At 43.8% G+C, this 23,760-nt stretch overlaps 3 protein-coding genes across 4 annotated transcripts; 2 read left to right on the forward strand and 1 right to left on the reverse strand.

Moving 5' to 3' along the window:
• The first annotated feature begins 1,107 nt into the window (after positions 1-1,107).
• LOC112563316 (carbohydrate sulfotransferase 15-like) lies at positions 1,108-6,328 on the forward strand. Of its 2 annotated transcripts, none has more exons than XM_025237196.1 (9): positions 1,108-1,146; positions 1,642-1,775; positions 2,136-2,310; positions 3,271-3,472; positions 3,800-3,910; positions 4,095-4,251; positions 4,509-4,665; positions 5,031-5,178; positions 5,276-6,328. In XM_025237196.1, exons 1-9 carry the CDS (start codon positions 1,120-1,122, stop codon positions 5,479-5,481), a joined length of 1,317 nt encoding a protein of 438 aa, XP_025092981.1. In that variant the 5' UTR covers positions 1,108-1,119; the 3' UTR covers positions 5,482-6,328. The 2 variants fall into 2 exon arrangements, with proteins under 2 accessions (XP_025092981.1, XP_025092982.1); XM_025237197.1 differs by lacking the exon at positions 1,108-1,146 and adding an exon at positions 1,375-1,535.
• Positions 6,329-11,222: 4,894 nt separating this feature from the next.
• Positions 11,223-17,465, forward strand: LOC112563157. The gene is made up of 2 exons (XM_025236919.1): positions 11,223-11,520; positions 14,825-17,465. Exon 2 carries the CDS (start codon positions 14,910-14,912, stop codon positions 15,885-15,887), a length of 978 nt encoding a protein of 325 aa, XP_025092704.1. The 5' UTR covers positions 11,223-11,520; positions 14,825-14,909; the 3' UTR covers positions 15,888-17,465.
• A 2,793-nt stretch (positions 17,466-20,258) lies between these two features.
• Positions 20,259-23,755, reverse strand: LOC112562109 (RAD52 motif-containing protein 1-like). The gene is made up of 5 exons (XM_025235123.1): positions 23,599-23,755; positions 23,056-23,256; positions 22,388-22,649; positions 21,986-22,179; positions 20,259-21,708 (listed from the first exon to the last, which is right to left on the reverse strand). The coding sequence occupies exons 1-5, from the start codon at positions 23,704-23,706 to the stop codon at positions 21,592-21,594; spliced, it is 882 nt and encodes a 293-aa protein (XP_025090908.1). The 5' UTR covers positions 23,707-23,755; the 3' UTR covers positions 20,259-21,591.
• Between the last annotated feature and the right edge of the window lie 5 nt (positions 23,756-23,760).

A 23,760-nucleotide genomic window follows, 5' to 3' on the forward strand; every position in this document is an offset into this window, starting at 1 on the left:
TGTTCTGACGACAGTTTATTGCACAAGTAACGACAAAACTGGACGAGGTCAATCCATCCATTCTGAGGAGGGTCACTTGCATTAGTCCCCCAAATCGTTCGTAGAGGATTGATCATGTTGTGCCAGCTGCAACAGTCTGGGCAATGGAGAACAAGATACATAAAATGATTTATGTCATGGCACGTAAAGATTTGTGTTTTAACGGCTTATGTGAAAGCGAGAATTAGAGAAAGAGAGAGAGAATCGATGGAGGGAGAAATGGCAACAAAAATCTTGAAACGCACATAACTGATGGAAGGATCTCCGATAGACTGCTGGGTGGGCATGGCTGTTCCCAGAGAGTCACTTTGCTTGACCATGATGCTCCTGTATTTCATTTTGCTGCTGTCCCCACTAAAATAAAGTGATGAAACATTTCAACTCTGTACAAGACATATTCCTGTCTACCGGTGTGAATCAACTCTGTGCAGCCTCCACCGCATGGTTGTCATATATGAATCCAATCTGTACAGTATTCACCATATATATTATCTTGTCTGCAAGTAGAGGTCAACATTGTACATCCTCCAGCATATTATTTTGTCTATTCAACATTTTATCTTGTCTACAGGTATGGGTCAGCTCTGTACATATTATCTTGTCTCCAGGTGTGGGTCAATGTGCATAAGGACAGAGTACGACAGGCAATGATGGCAGAAGTCGTCGATTGTTTTCTATTTTGGTGACTATTAAGAGGGTGGAGAGGAGCTTTATATTGACAAATAATGAGCACAAAAGTTAAAAGCTCTGCTGAAAAAAAAATCATGAAGCAGTCCATCACACCTGTATGACCCTAAAGGAGAGTGTCACACCTGTCTTTATTACTTGAATCAGCAACTTACGAGCATCATTACTGAACCTTTTCTATGAGCAGATGTGTGGCACCCTGGTCCGAGCCCACAGTTTGCTCGTGTCAGGTTTTCATTCATTTTTAGGAGGGCGCTTAATGCAAGCGAGTTAATAAGAACCCAAAAACATTAACACCTCTGTAATCACTGGTGCAGCTGTCCACGAGATCATAATATGCGGTTTTAACGATATTTTGGCAGATAATGACAATGGGAGCAGTTCATCTTCACCATGACAACATTCAAGATCTTGAAGTTGGTAAGACACCATTATTCATCACTCCACTCGTTTTGCAGCAGCAGCAGCCATATTCTGTTCGCATGACTTACCTCACTCGACTCGGCGAGTATTTTTCTTAATAACAGACAACAAAAATTTTATATTTTTTCAGCAATTGCGAGTCCAGCTGTTCGCTTTCCACGGTCCTGGGCACGCAGTGAACTGTCAGAGCTTCGGTACATTGAAACTCGACAACCTGTGGCACTGACAAATGGCTACAAAATCGCTCAGTTTCAAATTTATTGCTGATTTTTATCATAAATGTTTTCAGAGCCATAAAAGATGTGTTTTCTTGTGTGTGTTTGGTTATTCCCTGTAGGCAATAGTTACAGCATCCGTCCTGTGAGGCAGCGGCCAACATGTGCAGGGTGAGGTTTTTATCAACGAGACGAACGATATGAAAGTGCATGTCTATGATAATAGACGTCGATGAAGACTACATTGATGGTGATCATTATGACAACATGATTTCAGGTGATCCGCCGCTTGGGTTCCTTAAAAACCTTGAAGATTCTTGTGATCGCCTCTCCTGTTCTTCTTGTTCCTGTAAGTCTGATGGTGGGGACCATGCGACTGTCTGGGACAATCACCCGATTCCTCATTCACAGGTACGTGCCGGTACCGGGGTGTTCACATGATTTTGATGTGTTAAGTGAACAGGTGTAGAAGACTTCACTAGATGTGTTATCACCAGTTGACATCGCTTGTCGATGATATGTAACAGGTGTCACAAGATTATTATCACCTGAGAGGAGCTACCGAGATATTGACAGGTTGTGTAGAAGTGCTCACAGGTTGTAAAAAAGGCTTTAGCATGATTGCTGTCTGTTTGTGTGTACGAGGTATAAGCTTAAAGTCAAAAGATATAATAATAAACGATAATAATCAAATACAAAATACGCGCACACACTCGCATCCTATCGCTCGCTCACCAACCCACCCCTAACTTCTTGTCTGCCTGTCTGTAGAGACACCCTGTCCTCTGTGCACGTGACCTATGATGACACGTGGCTGCAAGCAGCACACACGCGCAGCGCAGCCTCGGGGTATGAGGAGCTTTACGTGGGGGACCAGCCGCTCTTCGAGCCTTGCAACACTTCTCTCCCACCCGGACAACCAGCTTGGGGACCGTACAAATACGTCGTCAGTAACACACTACTTCACGTAACTGATGTAATGATTGACTGGTGGATAATTACTTTATAGCTGACCGCATCCCGCGGTTCCCAGTTGTTTCATGCACTATAGGCGCACCAGGCGCACCACTCGCGGTGCGGCACGTACGACAGTGGGGTTATGACCCATGATGAACATATGTGTGAGTGTGAGTGGGATACTGCCTCGTCTTTAGCAGCCTATAATAATAATAATAATAATAATAATAATAATAATAATAATAATAATAATAATAATAATAATAATAATAATAATAATAATAATAATAATAATAATAATAATAATAATAATAATAATAATGCACACTCTGCGTTGACCACCAGTAGTAAAGAATAACACTGAACACTACAGCTAACAATCACATTGCTGTGATACACAAAACACACTTAACCTCTAATCCTCAGGTGAAAGAATAATAAGGTAATAATTCAAGAAAATTAAAGTAAGAAACTTTATCATTTTATCATTGTTATACATCAAATGTTTTCTGTTATGTTCAGTAGATATATTAACTTGTGGAAGAGAGTTCGACGGCAGGGTAGACTTCTGTCTCGACTATTCCGCTCATGGCTGTTATTATCTACCAGAAGCCGAGAAGAAGTAGCTGGGTGACCGTTGACTAAGGTGACCAGACGTTTCGGGGACGAAAGCGGGACACGTGCCGAAGATGGTGTCGTCACCGACAAAAAACGCCGAAAAAAGTGGGGGGGTGGGGGCGTATCAGTGTACGGTATTCAGATTTTTAAAGACAACCGGGACATTTGATGGACTTCAGAAAGCCAGAAAGCGGGACATCGGGCGTCCCGCCCGATATTCAGGCGGGACACGAGGTCAAAAGCGGGACTGTCCCGCCTAATGCGGGACGTCTGGTCACCTTACCGTTGACCTGTCATCTCAGGTTTTTGTGCCAATCTTTTGTTGTGCAAGGGACCGTTTGAGTACGTGAAGGGCAGCAAGAACCCTTGCTGGCACAGTGCTGCAGGGAGGCTCAGTTGTGTCCCCTACTTCTACCTGGCGGGCGTGTCCAAGAGCGGGACATCGGACATCTTCCAGCGCATCTCTCACCACCCTGACGTCATCGTCAGCCACAAGGAGCACCACTGGTTCGACAGACACCGATATTATTCAAGTCAGACTCACTATATTCCCACTTTAATCATAAATAAATATTGAAATTCAAAGTGTTTAGGTATAAATGGTACAATATATCCTCCTTTCGTCACTTCCTGTTTTCCCGACAAATCCAGGTGTGATTAAGAGCAAAACACTAATATTTCTCTTACCTATTTGTCATAAAATACCACCGGCATATGTTTTTGTGATACTATATGTTCTATTTCTATTTGTTCCCTTTCAAGAGTGAAAGCAATCATAAACGTATCAATACACAGTTAAATACAGTAATTAAAATTATGTACGCACAACGCTGTAGATGATTTTTGTTTTAATTTTACAGGAAACTTAGATGACAACTCCTCGTTTGAATGGTACCTAGAGAGGTTCAGGAATGTGACACAAGCCATTCAGCGTGACCTCCTGACCTCTTCTTTCAGCAAGAAAATCACGGGTTAGCTCGCTTTGACCCTTGACCGTGCATATATATCATCAAGCACACAGCACACTTACTCAACAAGTCTCATTTGTCCTGAATGTCGGCATCTTTAGAGGAGGGAAACACGACGGACACGTAGACAGCGCCCGTAGGTTTGATTCCTTCTGTACAATGCTAAAACAAGTTTTCTCCTTTACAGGCGACGGAAGTCCAAGCTACTTCTATGACAGCCTGCAGTGGCAACGGTATCCAGGCAACGAGAACTGCACCGAGCCCCGGATGCTGCTCCCTCACCACATTCGTCATCTGTATCATGAGGCGCGCATTATTTTGTCTTTTCGGCATCCAGTTTCCAGGTCAGTCTCATGCTTGTTAGAGACAGATTAGTACTGTTACCAAGGTAACGGTAGTCCAGTGACCCTGCAGTTGGAGGTGAGGGGTTAAAGCTACATTGTTGTTTTGCCTACAAACGTTTGCTGCAAGTATTCGTGCAATTATGGCTGATGCTCAAAAGCTTCGGAAAAAGAAAATATTTGAAGCACAAGTGTGTTTGTGTGTGTAAGCGTGCGTTAGTACACATCTCTCTTTATGCATTTGTGAACGATTTGTGTAGACTCTACTCCCGTTTCCTGTACGACCACAGAAAAGACAACTCCTCCGAAACCTTTCACAGTTGGGTGGTGGATGGTCTCGCCAAGTACCTCCAGTGTTTCCGCCGCTGGTCCCTCCGACACTGCGCCTACAATCGCTCTCTCGCACAGACTGTCCAGGTCAGCCCACCATACCTGTACAATCCCACCGACTGTTTACACGACTGTGTCCTGGGGAGCCAGAATCATATTTACACTCAGCACAGATGTACACACAGAGTTTTAACATCAGACATGTAGACTGGGTCAGGATTAATACGACTCCCTGCATAATTGTTACCGCTGGACACGCAGGCTACAGTGTGGACCACGAGGTTACATTGTGTGACTGATGTCTTTGGCTACTGGCAGCACGAGCTCTAGAATTCCTGTGGACCTATGCAGGAAGTGGAGGAATTGATGTATAGTTTGTGTAAAATGTATATGAGAGTGAGTGAGATAAAATTAATATCTATATATATATATGTGTGTGTGTCTTCTGACAGTTAAGGATAAATGAAAACCTATACCCAGTATTGATGGAAGACTGGTTGAGGGTGTTCCCACGACAGCAGCTGCTTCTGATCCGCTTCGAAGATTACTGCCGCAACATGTCACACGTGTTGTCTCGTATTTTCACCTTTCTAGACCTGGGTGAGCAGTACTCGTGTCTTTTGCGTGTGTGTTTGTGTGCGCGTGTGCGCGCGTGCGCGCGCGAGCCCGTTAGTTATACAAATCTTTTTTTTTTCAGCTCCGCTGAATGATACCGAAATGACAAAGATAGCGTCCACGGAGAAAATCAAAAACAAAGGGACTGGGTACAAGTCTGCCGGACTCATGCTCGCCAAGACCGCGCACATCCTGCAGGAGTTCTACCAGCCATTCATCCGCCGGTTTGCCCGCTTAGTGGGCGACGACAGCTACCTGTGGACTGACGTCACAATCTCACACCAGTAATGCTATAATTATCATCTTGTCTATAAGAAATTCCCATGGACTGAAGTCACAATCTCGATCACACCTGACGTCGATGTTTTCTGTATATAAACCACAAACTTGTATTACTGGACTGCTGGCAGACGATTTCTTTACAGTTTACTAAAACGAGGCATGAGACTACAAAGCTTCCGGTTTAGTCACATTCTCTGTTTAGGCTCACCGAGACTAACAGCGGAGAACTTCTCGGCAGACAGACAGCAGTCCACCTACACATGTCCGTGGTACAATCATAACGTCTTTCTGTGCACGTGATGATGTAGTCGTGCTTCTCGAGTACAGACCTTAAAGGTGGAATTCCCACAAATTTGGAGAAATAATATTTTGACTCCATCATTAAAAATAAGTTTTGTTTTTTTACTCTACTAGGTTATTATACATAATGTTAAAAATGATATGCAAGACGTATGGTGCTTCACACACTCACAGCACCACCAGATGGCGACATGCAGCGCGAGACGGAAGTAGTGTGGGTCAGTACAAAGGAAGAAAGCCTCCTGTGGGCGGATTTATGACAAGTTACAATGCCACTTGACTGCAAATTACTTCACCACTTGACTGCAAATTACCTGCCCATTGACGTCAGCTCAGAGTCCGGCGTCCATCGCCTCTCTTCTCATGTCCACCTCGCCGCTACCTGTGCACCCCCGGGAGGGTGTCAAGGGGAAACCATCGATGCTGCAATAAAAATCTCGCCTGGTTTATGATGTCCTTATTGATGCATTTGTTAGCACTTGCTTCTTTTTTAATTTATAAGATAAAATTGACCCGTAAAATAAACTCTGTGACTTTTTCTTGCCTTATCACGAGTGTATGATCTCGGGCAACACATGAGTTCCTTGTGGGCTCGCGTGCAAGCACACTCACTTTTCCCATTGTCTCCCCTCATCCACCCCAAGCACCATACATGGCTCCTGTCCACAGGACAACCGTTTGATTCAATGCTTTATGACATCATCACTAGAAATGTTATCTCGGCTTCAATTCACAAGTTAGTTCCGAAAGAGGTCTTGAGGTTGGATGTGAAGGCTTCCAATGAAGACATAGGAGAGAAAGGGAAGAGAATTCCAAACACTGGGGCCTGAGAAGGAAAAGGAGCACCTGCTGAATTTCTCCAGTCTGATGTGTGGCACAGAGAGGAGGGCAGCGCAGACCCAAGAGACCGACTCGGGTGGCCAAGCATCAGTAGCTCACACAGGTAACCTGGGGCAGGCCGTGACTACAAGGCTACAACAGTGTGGCCATCTTGTAATCAATGAACTGGGACCGACAGCCAGTGAAGAGGGAGGGTGGGCACGATCCGCTCTTTGCCTTTGCAGGTTAATATTCACATATTGGAGGTTAATGCTCACATAGTGAAATTATCACAAGAGGCAGTGATGCGTGGTTCCTACATATTCGCACGCTACACATTGTAAATGTTACCCAGTGGGGAAAGGATTGCCAACGCTGCACATTTCTAATAGCAAGGGCTTGCCATCCTCTCCCCCTCCCTCATTCCATTCTCCATCACCAACTCGGTATTGACAGACAGCAACTACTGCAAGGACTGACCACTCGTGTAACCAACGAAGCACGCACGTCACATATTTTCTTTTTGAGTCTTGACACGGCGAGCCTTTGTGTCATTGACCTCCGTGAACCTGTCACACACACGGGTAGAAAAGACAACTCACTAACGCCAGGGGCGGACAATCGATGCTTAGTGTCACGCACTCTCCACTTCACGCCCCCTCGCCAACTCGCCCTGGTGCTCCGTAGGTGTGTGCGGTGGTGCACGCGCCTTTACTCCAAGAAAATCCTGTTAGCTCGGGGTTAAATCCGTGATGTTTCACGCCACACGTTTAGCACGCCCACAATATTTACCCCGGCAAAAAAAAAACAAAACAAAAAAAAAAAAACAACAAACAAACAAACGAACAAAAAAAAAAAAAAAAAAAAAAAAAAAGAAAAAAAAGAAAAAAACCTAACAAACAAGTTAATCACAGGGCAGACCGACACAGCAAACACGTGGAATTATCTACCTGTGTCGGTTCTGCTCACCACCTGACTTTAGTTCTTTGACGAGGCTGACGGTAGCAGCTAAGGTCTGCAAGATTGACAGAGGACCGTCTCTCACAAGTCTTGTTTCTATTGTTGTACCTTCGGCACAATCAACCCAACAGTTGTGTTCTCCTTTCATCGATAGGACGACGATGGGCGACCTAGCAAACGACAGCAGCCGTTCTTAACATCAAACAGACTAAATGTTATTGTATTGTATTGTATTGTATTGTAGACAGCGTTCTTAAAATAGAACTAATGTCGTTGTAAGACTGAATTGTGAACATTAAACAAATATTAATGTATTGCACCAACAATGAGACAGGACGCACAACAGCACAGAGACTGGAAGACGCCGAAGAACACGGAGAACTAAAATCTTTATAAACATTTACTTTCAGTCTGGACTAAAAAATATTTTTGTGCTCCTGTTGTATGAACATTCATCTCGACTGAGCGAAGTATGAACGTCTAGGTATTCAGGTTATCGAATGATTTATGTGTATGGACGAGGAAGGCGAGGTTGAGGACTGAGGACCAATTACCGATGAAGATCACATCTCAAAGCCTCCTCCACAAATGGAAGGCCGCTGGGGCCAAGTAGTTCAGATGTGGAGAAGACGTTATACCTGGGTGGAGGTGATCGACATATTGATCATGCCGAGCCACTGACGTCACGAGAGGCAGGTGGGTTGCTGTTAGTGAGGTAGGACTGCGGGGATTTGAATATTTGATTGCGGCTACAACAGGCGGGAAGGTCCAGTGGTCAGACTATCAGCACCATCACGGAGCACAGCCGCTACCACGAAAGGACTCTCGACAGATACGGGACCAGCTTTTATGGACACGATTGTCGACCAGTTTTAGATGAAAATAAGGTTTTCTCTCTCGTCTCAGCAGTTTGGAATCGTGGTGATTCTTCAACGGTAAGATTCCTGCATTACACGAATTTTGATGTTGATTGTTTTCTTGACCTCGTGTCACAAGCTCATAGAACTCGTTTCCTAGCTATCTGCAAACTTCTTTAAAAATTTTACCTTCAACTTACCAAAAACTTCCATGTGTGACACACAGCTGCTGTGTATAACTGTCAGAGAGGAAGTGGACGATTGACTGGTGACGTATGTGTTATATGCTGTTGTGGCCGAGCCTGGCATGAGCCGATTTACGAGACGTGTTGTTTGTGGAATTTGTTTTCCCCGCTTTTGACTTTAGCTTGAAAAGAATCGTTTGCATTCGTATGCTGATCAGTGGGTGACTCAGACGCTAAAGAGTTCAGCATGTCAGTCTAATCACGTCACCCTGTGGGCCTGCTCCCCACCCGGTTAGAAAAAAAATTCTCACCCCCTGACCTGCCTTAGCTCGTCCCCGTCAATATATCTTGTCGACTTATCCTTGAGTAGGACAGGGACACACCTTCTAGTGCTCACCAAACAACACACCTTTCTTACCTCAATTCATTTAGTTTTGGAACAGAGACAATATCTACAGATCATGTCCTTCACAAAGAACAGCGTGCCCGAGACGAGATCTGAACCCAGGACAGCCAACCCTCACTGTACTGGTGACAGGCGCTAACCGTTGCCACACATGACCACCACGTTAAATAAAGCAGGAGGTCGAAGTGGTGAGCAGAAGACATGGCGGTTGACCAACATCAATGAGTGGAAAGGTCCCAGGATGGGGGAACCTACTAAAAGGGGGGCGGGATAAGCCCTGCTGGGGCACCTTCACCATTGCTACGTTTCCCTCCTCCCCGTGCTCACGACTGAGAGAGAGATGGTGTTATAACTTTTTAGTAACAGGGTTTACAGAGTCACAGTGACTGATCAAGAGGTTTCCATTGCTTACTTGAGTAGCTCCATGCAAGATCTGTAGCTAAGACTATAGCACACTAACATGGGGACAAATTTTGAGAAAAATTATTACCACCAGAGGCAAATGATTCATCCAAGAGATATAAAAAGCATTAACATATTTGCTCAGTACGAGCCCACAGAATATAAGCGGTAAATTCTTCTTCTTCCTCATTTTCATTCTCTGTAAAGAAAACATCGAATTAGAAATTTATACTCATCTAACGGTTCTTAAACAATCTAACCAAACAAAACATGTAAACAAGTAGGCAGACATTGTCAACATTAGGGATAGACAAAAGATTTTATGACAGAATGCAGGACAAAGTTACTTTTGCAATTCGACTGCTTTGGGAAAAATGATTCAAAGTTCTGAAACGGAGAGAAATATATTATTGTCACGATCGACCATCAATACAACATCGTGGATGACCTGTGGTAGCACTGCAAGGGACTGGCGACAACAGACCAGCTCTGGAAGCTTCAACAACCATGAGGTGTCTCAGTCTCACCCCATCCTGGACTAGAGTGTCTGACACGCACTTGAGTGCAAGCATCTCTCATGTGGAGCCACCTGCCGGGATCCAGACTTGCTGCAGGCCCTGGGCAAACAACTCTTCATGCCTCGCTGACATCACACAGGTCCAGGGGTCACTTCCAGTGTGTTCAAGGAGTGGAATTAGTCATCAAGCCACGTGGACAAGTCGGGTGAGATAAGAGTAATGAAGCAAGCAATGAAATCTGAAATTCTTTTCCTCTACGAGTTTAAGATCTCTCAAGACACCAGCAGTAATGAAAATAACATCAAGATAAAGGAAGAAAATAAAAAAGAGAACTCTCCAGGCTAGAAGTATGAGAAGGACCTCCGCCTGTCTGGGCGCATGCGCACGCACAGAATCCTTCTGCATGATTAAAGGTGTAAGGGAAAACAAATATTTGTTAATGCGTGGGTACAGCTGAGTGCAAGATATTATTTTCATAAACCAGGGTAAAAATGTTGCCTTCCGTTCTCAAGATGCACGCAACCCTTGCAAACATCACAGCAAGAGGTCACGTGACGCCATGTTTGTACACAGACAGGACATCGATTGCCTTTCTGATGGCACTGTGTCTTTTGTTGTCCTGAGTCTCTAGGGATATTTCTACTCTACTCTTTGTTCACTGATGCTTCATCGGTGCCAGGATTGTTTACCTAGTGTCAATGGTGTCGCCACTAGAAGTTCGTTAAAAACAACTTCCAGCAAAGCGTTCGAACTGACAAACTAACCTTTCACCACCTCACCTTGACTGTCTCCTTTTGATTTTGTGCTATTGTCTTGTTATGTCTGTTTATTGTTTGTTTATATGCTTCTGTTTATTTGAAGTCTGTATTTGTGTTTATATTTTTTTTTTGTACAGTGAATTGAGCTACTTTGTAACGGGAAAATGAGCTTAATAATAATAATGACAAGGTAGGCATATCCAAGTACAATCTGTACGTCAGCGTTGTTGATCTTTTTCTAACTAACACAACAGGGCTCGCAGTGTGTGTGTGTCTCGAATAGGGGTATTCATCCAGTCCTGGGGAAATGATATACTGCAATGAGATTTACCCAATAATTAAAATAATTTGCGCCTAAACGTCGAGAGAGAGAGAGTCTCATCTCCCGAAATACTATATATCGCAAAATGTTTCAAACTACGGTAAATATCGCTTACTTGCTCTTTGTCTATTATTTGGCAAACATCATTGACTTGCTCTTATTCTTTTCCTTATGTATACTTTCTATTTTTCAGTTACTATGTCCCGATACAGTGGTCTTCTGCAATCCTGAAGTTTACCCCTAAGTAATGCGTGAAAAAGTTCGAATGGAATTTCTGGCGGATGGTTTGGAACAGCGGGGACTCGCGGTCGGTTGACACCGGCGATAACCCATATAACAGTACAGCCGGCGACGATGTCGCTCACACCCGACAAGGCTGCAGACGTCAGACGAGCCATGGACACTCGCCGGGTGCGCACCCGACAACTCGAGTCCTGTGAGACTGTCGTCAGCTGCACACACTTCTCACTGGTCCTCTGGAGGTAGACCACCATGGCTACAGCAACCTCCTCCCACAGGTCAGTGCAACTTTATTCTGAGCATCAAAGTCTGTTGATGGAAATCCACTGCCAGAGAGATTAGAAGACGGCTCGTGCTCCTCTAATATCGCAAGAAAACAAAAGCAAGCTTGTCTTATGTGATGTTGGGAGGAGGAGTTGTTCTACCCTCCATTCCCTATGTTGTATTGTTAGTAATTGCTACTGGGACTGTTATTTAATATTGGTCTAGTAGTCAATGACTAGTTTCAATGACTTTTGATTTTGTAAATAGTAAACTGTAATTAGTGAATTTTGGAATAATGTTGTTTGTAAATAGTTACTGGTGTGTCTATAAGCTAGGTATAGACTGGATGATGACTTCTGTCTGTAAGCTAGATAGGTATTGTTGTCTGTAATCTGACAATTGCTGTCTATAAATTAGGGATTTTTCCATGTCCGCAAGCACTTAAAAAATGTGAATTTTAATTCCATAAACCTGACGATTCCCGTTCAAACCTTACAGAAGAGACAGTTCGTCGTGCCTTCGTTTACCGGGGTCAGTAAAGGTCCTCGTGGAATGTTAAGGAGGCAAATATGAAAGTTTATCCATGGTTGGTGCCAAGACACCATGAGGGGTGAAGGCAGGCTGCTGTTTATTCGCAGTTTATCAGTGTTTAATGTAAAATGTACGGTGTGCATTGTGAAGATGACTGCAAGTTCATCCACAGTAATGATTCCTCAGTGTCCGTGTTGAAGGTTGTTAACCTCCAGGTCAAGGTCTCTGTTGTCAAGTGACAGATGCTGATGGAAGGAAAACAAAGCAGTGACTACAGTCATCCCAACGTCTCACCTTCAACCCTGGTTTGTACAGGAGCAACTAGTTCTTGCAAGTGTTCCTGGATGGACCATGGCATGTGTGAGAGAACCAGTAGAATGTGTGGAAAGCATTCCACTCCGTGTAATTTCCTTTACTCTCGTCTGTTCGGGGACCCTGACATTGCGGTAGAAGCTGGAAGCATAACGGACAAAGCCAAACTTGTTCATTGCCGCCGCTGTTAAAGAAAAGCGATGACAGATTCCATTTCCTGTGGACAGTCTCCGGAACAACAACAATACTGGAAGCCTGGCTTTGAACACTGCCACATAGAAATCAAATCTTTGGAGAGGCCAGGGCAGGGAGAGGGCGGTCCATTCATTGGAAAGAAAGGGTCCCAGACAGAGTCCTGGGCTTTCTAGAGCCAAACAAACCACAGCCGCGGCGTAGGATTTTTTTTTTGTTTGTTTGTTCATATGCAAAGCACGGCACGTCTTCACTAAGTCAGGCCGTGCACCCCGGGTACAGAAGACTCTCATCATTCTGAAATTAGGGATGAATAGAGAAATCGCCGCCTTTTCTTCGCCTATCTGGACACTTGCCTGACTCGAGCTCTGCAGGAGGCGGCTCATAAACTTATTACAGAACTAAATCCCCGAGAAGCCGTTTGTAGGTTTGTGTTGCGGACTGTTTGGAAGCCGCTGTTTCTGTGGATGGGGAGATTACCCGGCGGATTACTGAGTGCGAGTGCCGCCCCTTGTTATTGATTTCTGGCTGCAATTTGATCGATGTGTGCTGAAGGAAACATATTATCTTTAGATAAGCAGACTTTATTGCAGCCTATAACGTTTCTTATCCTCGCAAAAAACAAAACAAAAAAAGGACGCTGGCTTCACGAGTGCACGTGAAGGGTGGAAGGATATATAAATGGTGGGTCTGCACGTGCGGTGTAGAGCAGACACAGAAAGCGGAAATGATCAACGCTCTTATATCCTCTTTCTCTATTTAATCTTTTCCGCCTCTCCCTTTGATCATTGTTACAGTGTTCCGGGGTTTTCTCGTCAAACGCAAAACTTGGCCCTGGGAGGTGGGTCTGTGGGTGACAGTTATGACGTAATGCTTGCTACCCAGGGTAACATGATCCTGCAGGGGAAGTCACTTCACGAGCACCCCTCCCCTACCTCCCACCCCTGTTTTTCGCAGAACAAAAGACTTCATGACGAGTGAATCAAAGTATAAAAATAAAGATTTATTCACATACAAATTATGCAACAGACTAACATATGACATAGATGAGAGGTGAAGACGTATTAAATGTTGACATATGCATGCCGAGTTCTTATTCCCTTACTTACACTGCATATATTCTCTCTCTCTTTCTCTCTCTCTCTCTCAAACACACACACACACACACACGCGCGCACACGCACACGCAAGATGAGATGCTGATTCAGTCACCTTTCTGGTCAAGATGTTGCCCTCTAGGTATTGTGATGAACAGAACATCTCAACATAGTATTTACTGTTAGAAAACGTTGTTCTTCTCTCTTTATTTTCTCGTCTCCACTCCGTATTTTCCATATTTCTTTATCAGACTCTCCAGGTCAAAGTTCGATTCTGTAGGCGATACACTAGAGCAGTAGTGTACCCAGCAATGTACCCGGAAACAATCCATTGAGTCCATCGTCTCCAGTCTCAAGTCACAAGAGCGATAACTCCCAGCAAGGAGCCTCAACCTCGTTAGAGAAAAATTTAAAGCCTGGAATTATCACACTTTTCAGGTTTGTTGACTGAGATTTAAACATCCTCTTAGAAAGATAACAGAGCTGCTGACGTTTGTCACGTACTGTCACACAGTGTCATAAGACATGTCTGTGAAAGGTTTCACTGGGATACGACAGAAGAAGGAATGATTTCTGAAAAAGAACGGAAGCATAAAAGTTAGCAAGAAAGAAATGAGTGTTGAACAAAGAGTGAAAGTATCATATTCATAAAGACATGGTGTCAGAGGCGACAGGACAAACCCAAACTCTACGATCCATGTATCGCCATGGACTGATGAGGACTGGACCGTCCAGTCACGTGACGTGTTTGTGTTACATGAGGACAAGAACTGGTGCACGGGTACCGCTTGGTTTAGTCATTGATGCCTTCCTGCTATCATTCACAGGATTGTGCCCCACCCCATGCTGCTACCCGCCGCCAACAGCAGCATGAGGTGCGCCAAGTGCACTCAGTGTAGCCCTATTATCACACCTGACAGTGATAGCAACATTTTCTTCTCGAGCCCGTATCTCCAACAGGTCCTTTCCCTCCAGTCCCTTAGAAAGCACGCAGCAAAGAGTACGACTAGAGAGAGGGCTCAGGTGATCATATTATAGTGTTTTGTGGTCATTAACAGGGAATTAAAGCAACGAAACTAATTAATTATACATCAAAAGTTCAGATATCCTAGAAGCTAAAATGAATGGCATTACACAAAAAGTATTGCAGGGTAGATTCTTTCTATTTTCGTTTTTCCGTTTTCAGGTAAAACAAAGGGCTTTCTTCTGATAATACAGTCAAAGGACACAGTTTTATCAGCGCCACCTATATTAGCCACTGCACAGTAACCATGGCAACTCGAAGCAACAGGACGCAGTACTCGTCGACGAAGATCAACCGCGCGGAGTTCGACGACGGTTTGCTGCGCAACAACCTCCGCCATGATAACCGCCTGGTGCACGAGCTGCAGGCCGTGGAGAAGGCGCAGCGCATCATTGCCAAGACCCTCGACCACGAGAAGCAGTGGTACCGACAAAAGCTCGCCTCCTCATCCTCCTCTACCGCAGCGTCCCTCCCGCGCAGAAAAAAGACGACCCCTGACCTCCGGACCTCATTGTATGTGGACGCTAGGAGTGCCGAAGGAGGGCGAGTCACCGAGAGTGTTAAACTCATTCCAGACTTTGTCTACCAGGGTGGGAGGCAGAGATGGTCCACGGGTTCTGGACCACCAGCTTCTGGTGAGGTGCCCGAGGGGGGAAATCGGGGAGATCTTGGTGGCGCAGAGGTACACGTCAGCAGTGAGGATACGGCTAGGGACAAGAAGGCCGGGTCACGACCTTTGCTCCCTGATGCAGGAGAGCAGAAGCTACGACAAGGTTCAAGCAAACGCGACGAGAAGAAATTTTCAGAGGGAGGAAAGCCAGCCCCTGACCGACGATCGGCAGGCACTCGTCTGACGGACAGTCCAGAGGCAGAGGCTGGGTTCTCCAGACACTCCCCAAACACAACTCATGAGAGGTCACGGTCAAAGGTGGAAACTAAACGTTTGAAACAGAAAGCAGCCCAGAGTCAACCTTCGGTACACACGGAGGACCACTCTCCTCCCAAGCTCTCTAGCGACCTTCCCGTGCAGCCGAGATTACCCCCAGGCCCACCTGACGGCAGTCTTGTTGCAGACGTCAACTGGGACGGCCGGCAGCGATACACTAACGTGTGGGACACCCTAAGCACCCCCAGACACGTGGCGACCTCCAGGTCCGTGAGAAACAGACTGCATCGGGAGTTCTCCAGCCTCAGTGACCGCTCCACTAAGGGTGGCTCAAAGTAACCGTACACGTGGACACCACGAACCCACTGGACAGCACTAACCCACTGGGCCCTGCGACCCTTGGTCACTTCACATTAACACAGCATGTAGCAGTTGTATCTCGGGATAACAGGCAGAATGAGGATGCACAAACAAACATGTCCTGTGCTGCTGCTGGACTGGAGACATTATGACATGATTGCTGATGGTGGACGCTTGTACACCTTCTGAACGATCCATTTCTACTTTATGGGATATTTGATATCCTTGACACGTACAAACTCATCGAAATTGATTTTGAACACTGACCTATGACAGAAAGTTCAGCACCTGAAAGATTTAAAACTCGACTTTTCAATCATGTAGAGAGACTGTGCTAAACCCCAGAGAAGAGATCTGATGTCATGAAGAAAATACTGGACTATACAGTGAGGAGATGTCACAAATGATCAAAATGTTGTCCATCCTCAGCCAGTCTAACAGTTAGCCTGACCAGCACGACTTGACACTATTCAACCAGTTTTGCTCTCGGTCCTCATTATGTTCCTCTCAGATCCGCTGTTTCAGGCCCCCCGACTGGTGTGTACAATGACAATGTCTCTTTTGCTCCTGATGAACCTACCTGGGAACTATTACATCTAACATTTAGTTTGAGATTGGTTAGCTGCCACTCCATTCCGCTGAAGTCGAGAAGACTGAGGTTAGTTATTTATGTTTAAGCCTGATGTATCCTCGTTCATTCAATCCCCACCTGTCCTGCCAGTGCGGACTTGTTTACACCTGGAAGAACTTTCCTACAAAACACGTTGATTACGTAGGACTCCTTAGAAGTTAAGGGGATGCTGACCCGATGAGCGAGATGGTGCATGGTGAAGAACGATCCGTGAAATAAACAAACACCTGGTGAAGATGACAACAGTCCACGTACACCTGCCAGGTGTAATTAGTGAATGGTTGTGAATACACCTGACGGACGCCCTCAGCCACTGACACTGAGAACATAATTAACTCTCCCTGACACCTGGAGAAAGCTGTTTACCTGCTCTGAATGCCTTGTATTCGATCAGACATTCTTTCGTGTACTCCACTGTTAAGCTGCCACTTGTTTGTTTGTTTATTTGTCGCTACGTCGTTTAGAACTCAGACGTAGGTCTACCCAAAGATTTCAGCTCTGTCCTCACTAGGGACCGTGTGACACACAGAGTGGTCTTCAAGTGTGACAGAAAAATGTAACAGTGAGAGGTACGATGAAGGAGTCTTAACTAAAGTACACAAATGTCTGCTTATATCACTGTTTGCGATAAATAAACTATTGATTATTAAGCATCTCATACAGCTAAGGAAACCCAACTTTTGGTTTAGTTTCACTGTGAGATACTCACCAACAGTTTATGTTTGTATCTCACTGTCTGACTTGCCAACACCTGGTTTAATAGCAAAGCGACGACAATCTATTCGTGTGATTAATCAATTGTATAAATCTCTTTGTAGAAAGAAAATTGTCATCTTCCTAAAAGACTTGTTTATGTTTGTAACTAGTGTAAATATGTAGCAAGTCAGTTTTTATTAATTCTAATTTGTCAATTACAAAATTATTCGTCGGTACCCTCAGTGTACTTTGTGTATGTGTAGGACACGGTGAGTACAGTGTGAACCCAATGCTTCCAATGAACAAGGTATAGTTCCTTCACAAGAGAAGACATCGGGCGAACACATTCACTGGCGACAAGGATTATTCATCTGGCGAGAGAACACGCAGACATAATTAAAGGTGACGCTGGTGAATTAATTGAAGGACAGAAAGCAGTGGGTCAAAAAACGATCACGAGCTCCAGTAAAGACAGATTAAGGTAGTTAACAGACAGCAGAGACGTTTACACCTTCCCTGCAGTGTACTAGTCATCTCTCCTTTTTGTATACACGCATGCAGACATACACCTATGTACGCACACACTCACACATGCATGATATATTTGCATATAAACACACGCACGCGCGCACAAATGCATCATCCTCACGAGAGTTGATAGACAAGGACAGCGGATTCGAATCACAATTCTGAGATGTCACCAGAGAAGATCGCTCACAATTTATTTACAAAATCCAAACAGCAAACAAACAAACTAATAAACATCCTGTCGGTCCCACGCACTGGAGACCGACACGACAGAGAAAGCTGTTACGTCACAGCTGACGTCACTATTCGCTACCAAAATGGCTGCCATTGGCTGTCAATCGCTCGCTACACACACAAGTAGGAGACTCACGGCTGTGAACGGCTCTGACATTAGCAGCGTGAAGCGCACTGTGAAAAAAAGAGACAGACGGCCCTTTCTCATGACCTTTAACCCTGCCCCATTCCTCCAACACCCCGATATTGTTGTACCTGTGGGCTGTGCTGAGGCCCTTTCTCTGCATTCTATCAAATAATTTCAAAGTCGTTTTTGAAATCGAGACTCGGTATGAACTGGCCAGCTGTTCTCACGACAAACACCCGACTTAACTTTTTTGCCTTGTTTACAAAAGTTGTTTTTTTTTTATTGGAGTTGAAATGCAGTTACAGTTTTGATTTTTTTGCACCCGTTGCTTAAATATTCAAAAGGAGGCGACTCACTGAATATCTGCCTATCTGTTGCCTACCTCACCCCACTCTCCATTATGTCATACCTCCGAATCTTCATGAGAAATGTCAGGAAAGACCTCCATGAGCAGTTTGGGTGAACAAGAGGTCTTGTCCAGGAATTATCATATGTTGAGAGGTTGCAGGTGTTTAGTTACTTGCGAAGTACCTCTACCTTCAACCCCACTTTCCTTGAGATCTCCCAAAATGCAAACCACAAGTCTACAGGATGTGACAGCAGGCATTACCTCCAGTCTCCTGGTGGGGTAGGTCAGGGAGGCTGTTATGTCCTACCTCACTACCTGTGTAATAAATGAAGAGGGTGAGGGATCGAGTGGGTGCAGTAAATAAAAACAATGCTCTAAAGCAGGTTCTAAACACAGATCGATGAGTGAGTCTCGGGTATGCAGCACCATAAAGCATTTTTCTCCCTGACCATAAAACTTTCCAGACTTTAAAGAAGTGACGTCACGCCACCATGCCGTTAGTCAGAAAGCGTGCATGTAACGTACGAGTGTGACGTACACGATCCCTCTGGGTGTTAGGTTTAGCAATGACTGATTAACAATACTCAGCATGTTAATAGTTCTACTTCAGCCAAGTGAATATCACGGCCATTAAGAACTTCCAACAACCTTTAGCTTCAAGAAACCTCCATGCAATGCGACTTGCCAACACAAGACTGCGGACGAGGGCACATTAGAGCGTTTCCTTGCCTGTGTCAAATCAACCAACACTTGCTATCAATTTTAAATGACCTTTGACAGTCGTGAGAGACATTTTCATTGACGGTCATTAAGTGGAGGCTGACGGCGAGCCACTATCAATCATCCGAGCAGGCATATGCAAAGAAAGACAATCTATTTCTATTTCTTACATTTCTGCTGGTGCCATCTGTCTTTCTGCCTGGCCTACCAGGGAGACTAGCAATGCGTTCTTCGATGCTAGCCCCCACCTCTAACCACTACCCTGAAAGCACCGAAGACTTGATGCACGGGATTTGGATGGTCGTACTCCTAACCTCTGACTCGTGCATAACCATCTCCAGCACGCGATGAGCACCATGAAATCTCCATGACGACAAAGCCACGCTGGAGGTGGTCATCAAGGGCAAGAGATGGTGAATGGACAACGAGCAGCTGGCTGACAATGAGCCATAATCTACTTACAAAGTAAAAGATTTTCCTTCTCTTAATACCGAATATACCTGACGTGATAGTAATAGTAAAATATCACCCAAGACCAGACACCAAGCGCCACTGTATACATATATATAGTATATTGAGGGAAGCAAGGGCCACTGTAGATAAACCTCTGCACTGATGCCGATATATATATATAGAGAGATGTGGGTCTAGCGTGACTTATGGGTTGATTTATAAGTAATGTGACCTCGTGGGTCACCAATGGGTAGGTCCTAAAGTGATCTTCGTGGGTCGATGAAAATTGCTAGAATGGGTGACGTTATATTGCAGGTGCAGCACTGTTGGGAATGAGACATTCTGTTGTTCCAGTATTGTTTGAAATGTTACCTTATGTTATTAAGCAGCAAACTCTGTACAGCGTGAAGGGTTTAATAACCAGGAGGGAACCACACTTGGTCGTAGTTCAGCGGTTCTGGAAGTCCAGCAGACACGGCTCACATCCTCAGCTGTCGGGTACGCCAGTCACACTGACAACGACACCCACAATGTGCGTTTCTTGTAGACCATAGACCACTGCAATATTGCGAGTCCTGCTAAAAAATGCTACTTTTTAAACAGATATTTTGTTTAACTATCTTGGTTTCTTTTCTCTTTCTCACGCACATACTTGTCTCTGCATGATTTAGCCTCTGTGTAAATACCATTTGAGCCACATAAAAGCCATCATATCCCTATTCAAAATAGGAATGTAAGAGCAATAATACATTTTTGAAAGGTATTTTCGCTATAGGTTCACTTTATCGTTTCTTTAAGTGCATAAAGAGTAAAGACTTCACACAACAGACTAAATGTGAATACTCAAACACAACAGCGCTATTCCATAGTGACCTTACAGCTGTAAAGGGTGTTGCAGGTCATGTTTGCATGTGTATACAACACCGACACATTGCAAAACATAGGCAGGTCAGCTGTAGCGACAAACAAAGCAGTGAAAAAAGGCAAACATGCAGCCGGTCTCACTCTCTTCCCGCAGCCATCTCGATGACGTTTCATTCTCTCTCACGTGGGGCCGAGAAGAATGAAAGTCTGTTATTAGTGGAGGTATTTAATGCTGTCGAGCCGTCGCATTGTGAAGTGTGCATGAACAAGACTACGTGTTTAAGGCTGTGGGAAAGTGTGCATGTTTAAGGTATTGAACTTAGGTCAGATTAGCATTTGACGTGAAAAAATACTGAAAAAACGCACTTCACATTTTTTTCTCTCTTCTCACACATGCTACAAAATGATTGCTTTTCTTTTGTATATTCTGGTGCAGATAAATTCTATATTCTGTTTTGCCGAAAGTCTTAATTAATGCTTCTACAAAAATTGGCAACCGCGGCAAACAGTCACAGACTTAAAGCATCTATGCGCACTGAAGCAACACTTCTTGAATCCATGACACTGTACACGTAGAGAGTCCAGCACACAAAGTCACACCTCGTGATGTCTGGAGACCCAAAGAGCACCAACACCGACTTCTTACTGTTAAGACAGATTTTTTTTTTTTTTCATGAGGTAAATCAGCGCCGGTGCTAGTGGGTAAATTGAATTGTGGGACCTTTCCAAACCATCATAACATCGCGTGGTAATAAAAGACGGTATTTAAAAGTAGAGACAATTTCTGTCCCCTTGTCACTGATGACACTCACGGGACATGGTGGAGAATTCCGACTTCCGAGGGAAATCAAAGAAAATCTCTTTGTTCTTATATTAAGTTCTAAGAAAGTAATTGTCATCGCGCCAGGCAATAAATTCATCCAAAATTACACCATGGGTAACTTCTGGCTCACTAAGAAGACAGAGGAGTGCAGTGAAATCAGCAATGACTGAAATAAATACTAATGACTAAGCGAAAAGATAATAAATAAGTCCACATCCAAAGTTTGAATAATTGATCACCAATAAACAATTAACTGCATTAATTCTCTAATTCTTGAAGTATGTGTAGATTAACATCATCCAAAAGTATGTTGTTTTCCTGATTCCCAGCATCTTCATTGTCTTCACTCTCTAGCTCATCATCGAGTTCAGTCACCTGTTTTGAAGGAAACCATAACTTAAAATTCGTGTATCATAAAGCATAAGCCAAGCTGACACCACACAAACCTGCACAAAGCAGACAAAGTGTACTTCCCTCGACACAGTGCAAATGATGAAAGCTAACTGTGAACTGAAATTCTTTTTTAGACTATTTAATGAAATAGGACAGTCGCTTGCTTAATATATTGTGCACATTATTAACAGTGTAATTTAATTTACAGAATATGTATGCACAGCAGTCTCAGATAGGTTAGCCAGAAAATAAAACAAACCCTCAGAACTTGCTCATCTGCCATCTTCTCTACTTGCATGTCTGTCAGCATGTCTGGTTTGCTTGTGTTGATTTCCACAGTAACTTTTCCATTGTGAAGGACGATCAACAGCACTTTGGAGAATGCATGCTCTATGGCTCTTAGCTTACAGCATTTCCGGGCCTTGTGTATGGCGAGGGCTTTACTGCAAGAATCTGTTAGCATAATAACAATGTAAATAATAAAAGTTTTATAATGACATATATATGCACATCATGCATGCACAGGCACACATACATGCATGCACAAGGAATATCCTATTTACTAACCAATCAAACTTCATTTCCACAAGAGTGACTAAAGCACTATTTACTTAAAGTTTCTCTCTTTATCAAACCTAATTAAGAAAGAAAAGAAACAAACCTTGTAAAGTATACATTTCTTCCCAAGCTCCAAGACCTTGTGTTGACAGACCCTGCTTGGGAAAAGTCAGCTCAATGATGCAGAAAAAACGTTTGCACCGTGTCCTTGAACTATCCTCATGCACCTGTTGGTCTTCTTCTAGTCGTTTGATGGATGAGGACCAGCCATTAAAGCCTAGGTAGTAATTAGCCAACTCTTGACATTTCACAGCTGGAAGAACTTGTTGCATCTCTGTTTCTTTTGTACGATTAGCAAATTCCACCTGACAAAATCAAAGGTAACATCAGGAAGAACTTTACACCCTCCGACCACAAATCCTCTCATGATTTTTGTTTTTAGTCTCCAGAAAAAGATCACATTTTCTCTTACTAAGATTCTTAGCCAGTAAAATATGCAGACAATAACAAATATACAAATAGGTAGACAGACATTATGAACAGATGGACAGGTGGCAGGGTAGAGAGATAGCATTGTCAGGCTAACAGTAGACTGAAAAGATTTGCCATTGTTGGGTTCTTTCCCTGGCATAAAACTCAGAGAACACAAGCACTTGGAGATATGTACAGTTGTGATAGTCACCAACATAGTGACCATTTACAAAGCAGTAAAAAAGAAAAGACAAGGGGAAATGTGGTTTCAAAATGTTATCATTTTAAAAATTTTTTTACCTTGCATATTTGGGATCCTAATTTCAAATTTTTACTGAGGAAAGCCTTGGCCTTTTTGGCAGCAAAATGGGAATAGAACTTCACAAATGCATAATAACAAGCCTCCTGCAGAACCTTTCTTGCTGGCTGCGATTCTTTCATTTTGAACACTTGGACCTCATATAGAAGTCCATACTGTGAGAATATGTGATACAGCTGTCTCTGGAACAGAAATCACTGCCTTTGTATATTGAATTTTAATTTTCAATGGTGTTTATTTAAACCTCGGGGATTCTCAGAGGCTGCATCTTTGCCGGGGGGAGTGGGGGAGGGGGAACAGGACCATGAGATATAGTGCATATACTTTCTGCTTTTTGTTTTTATGTAGGATTCAAAACAGTATAGTGTCTCTGTGTTTATTTCTGAAAAAATAATTATTATTTCGTATTATCACTAATTTATTTTCATGTTGAAAAGAGGCTTTATTTAATATCTTTCGATTCTGGGTGGAAGATAAAGTAATAAAGAGCATTTTCTATAAAATTCTCACACAGCTATTCATACCATTATCTCCGCTTCATCTAGTTCATTAGAGTATATGCCTGAAATGAAAATATTTTTTGAGTTTGCATACGGTCGTATGAATTCAATGATTTCGACACTGATATCCATATTGAAATCGAAGTTGGAGCCACTCTTGCAGGGGAGTCTACTCTGATAGCGCCG

Source organism: Pomacea canaliculata, linkage group LG4, assembly GCF_003073045.1.
Source record: "Pomacea canaliculata isolate SZHN2017 linkage group LG4, ASM307304v1, whole genome shotgun sequence".
NCBI classification, from domain to species: domain Eukaryota; kingdom Metazoa; phylum Mollusca; class Gastropoda; order Architaenioglossa; family Ampullariidae; genus Pomacea; species Pomacea canaliculata.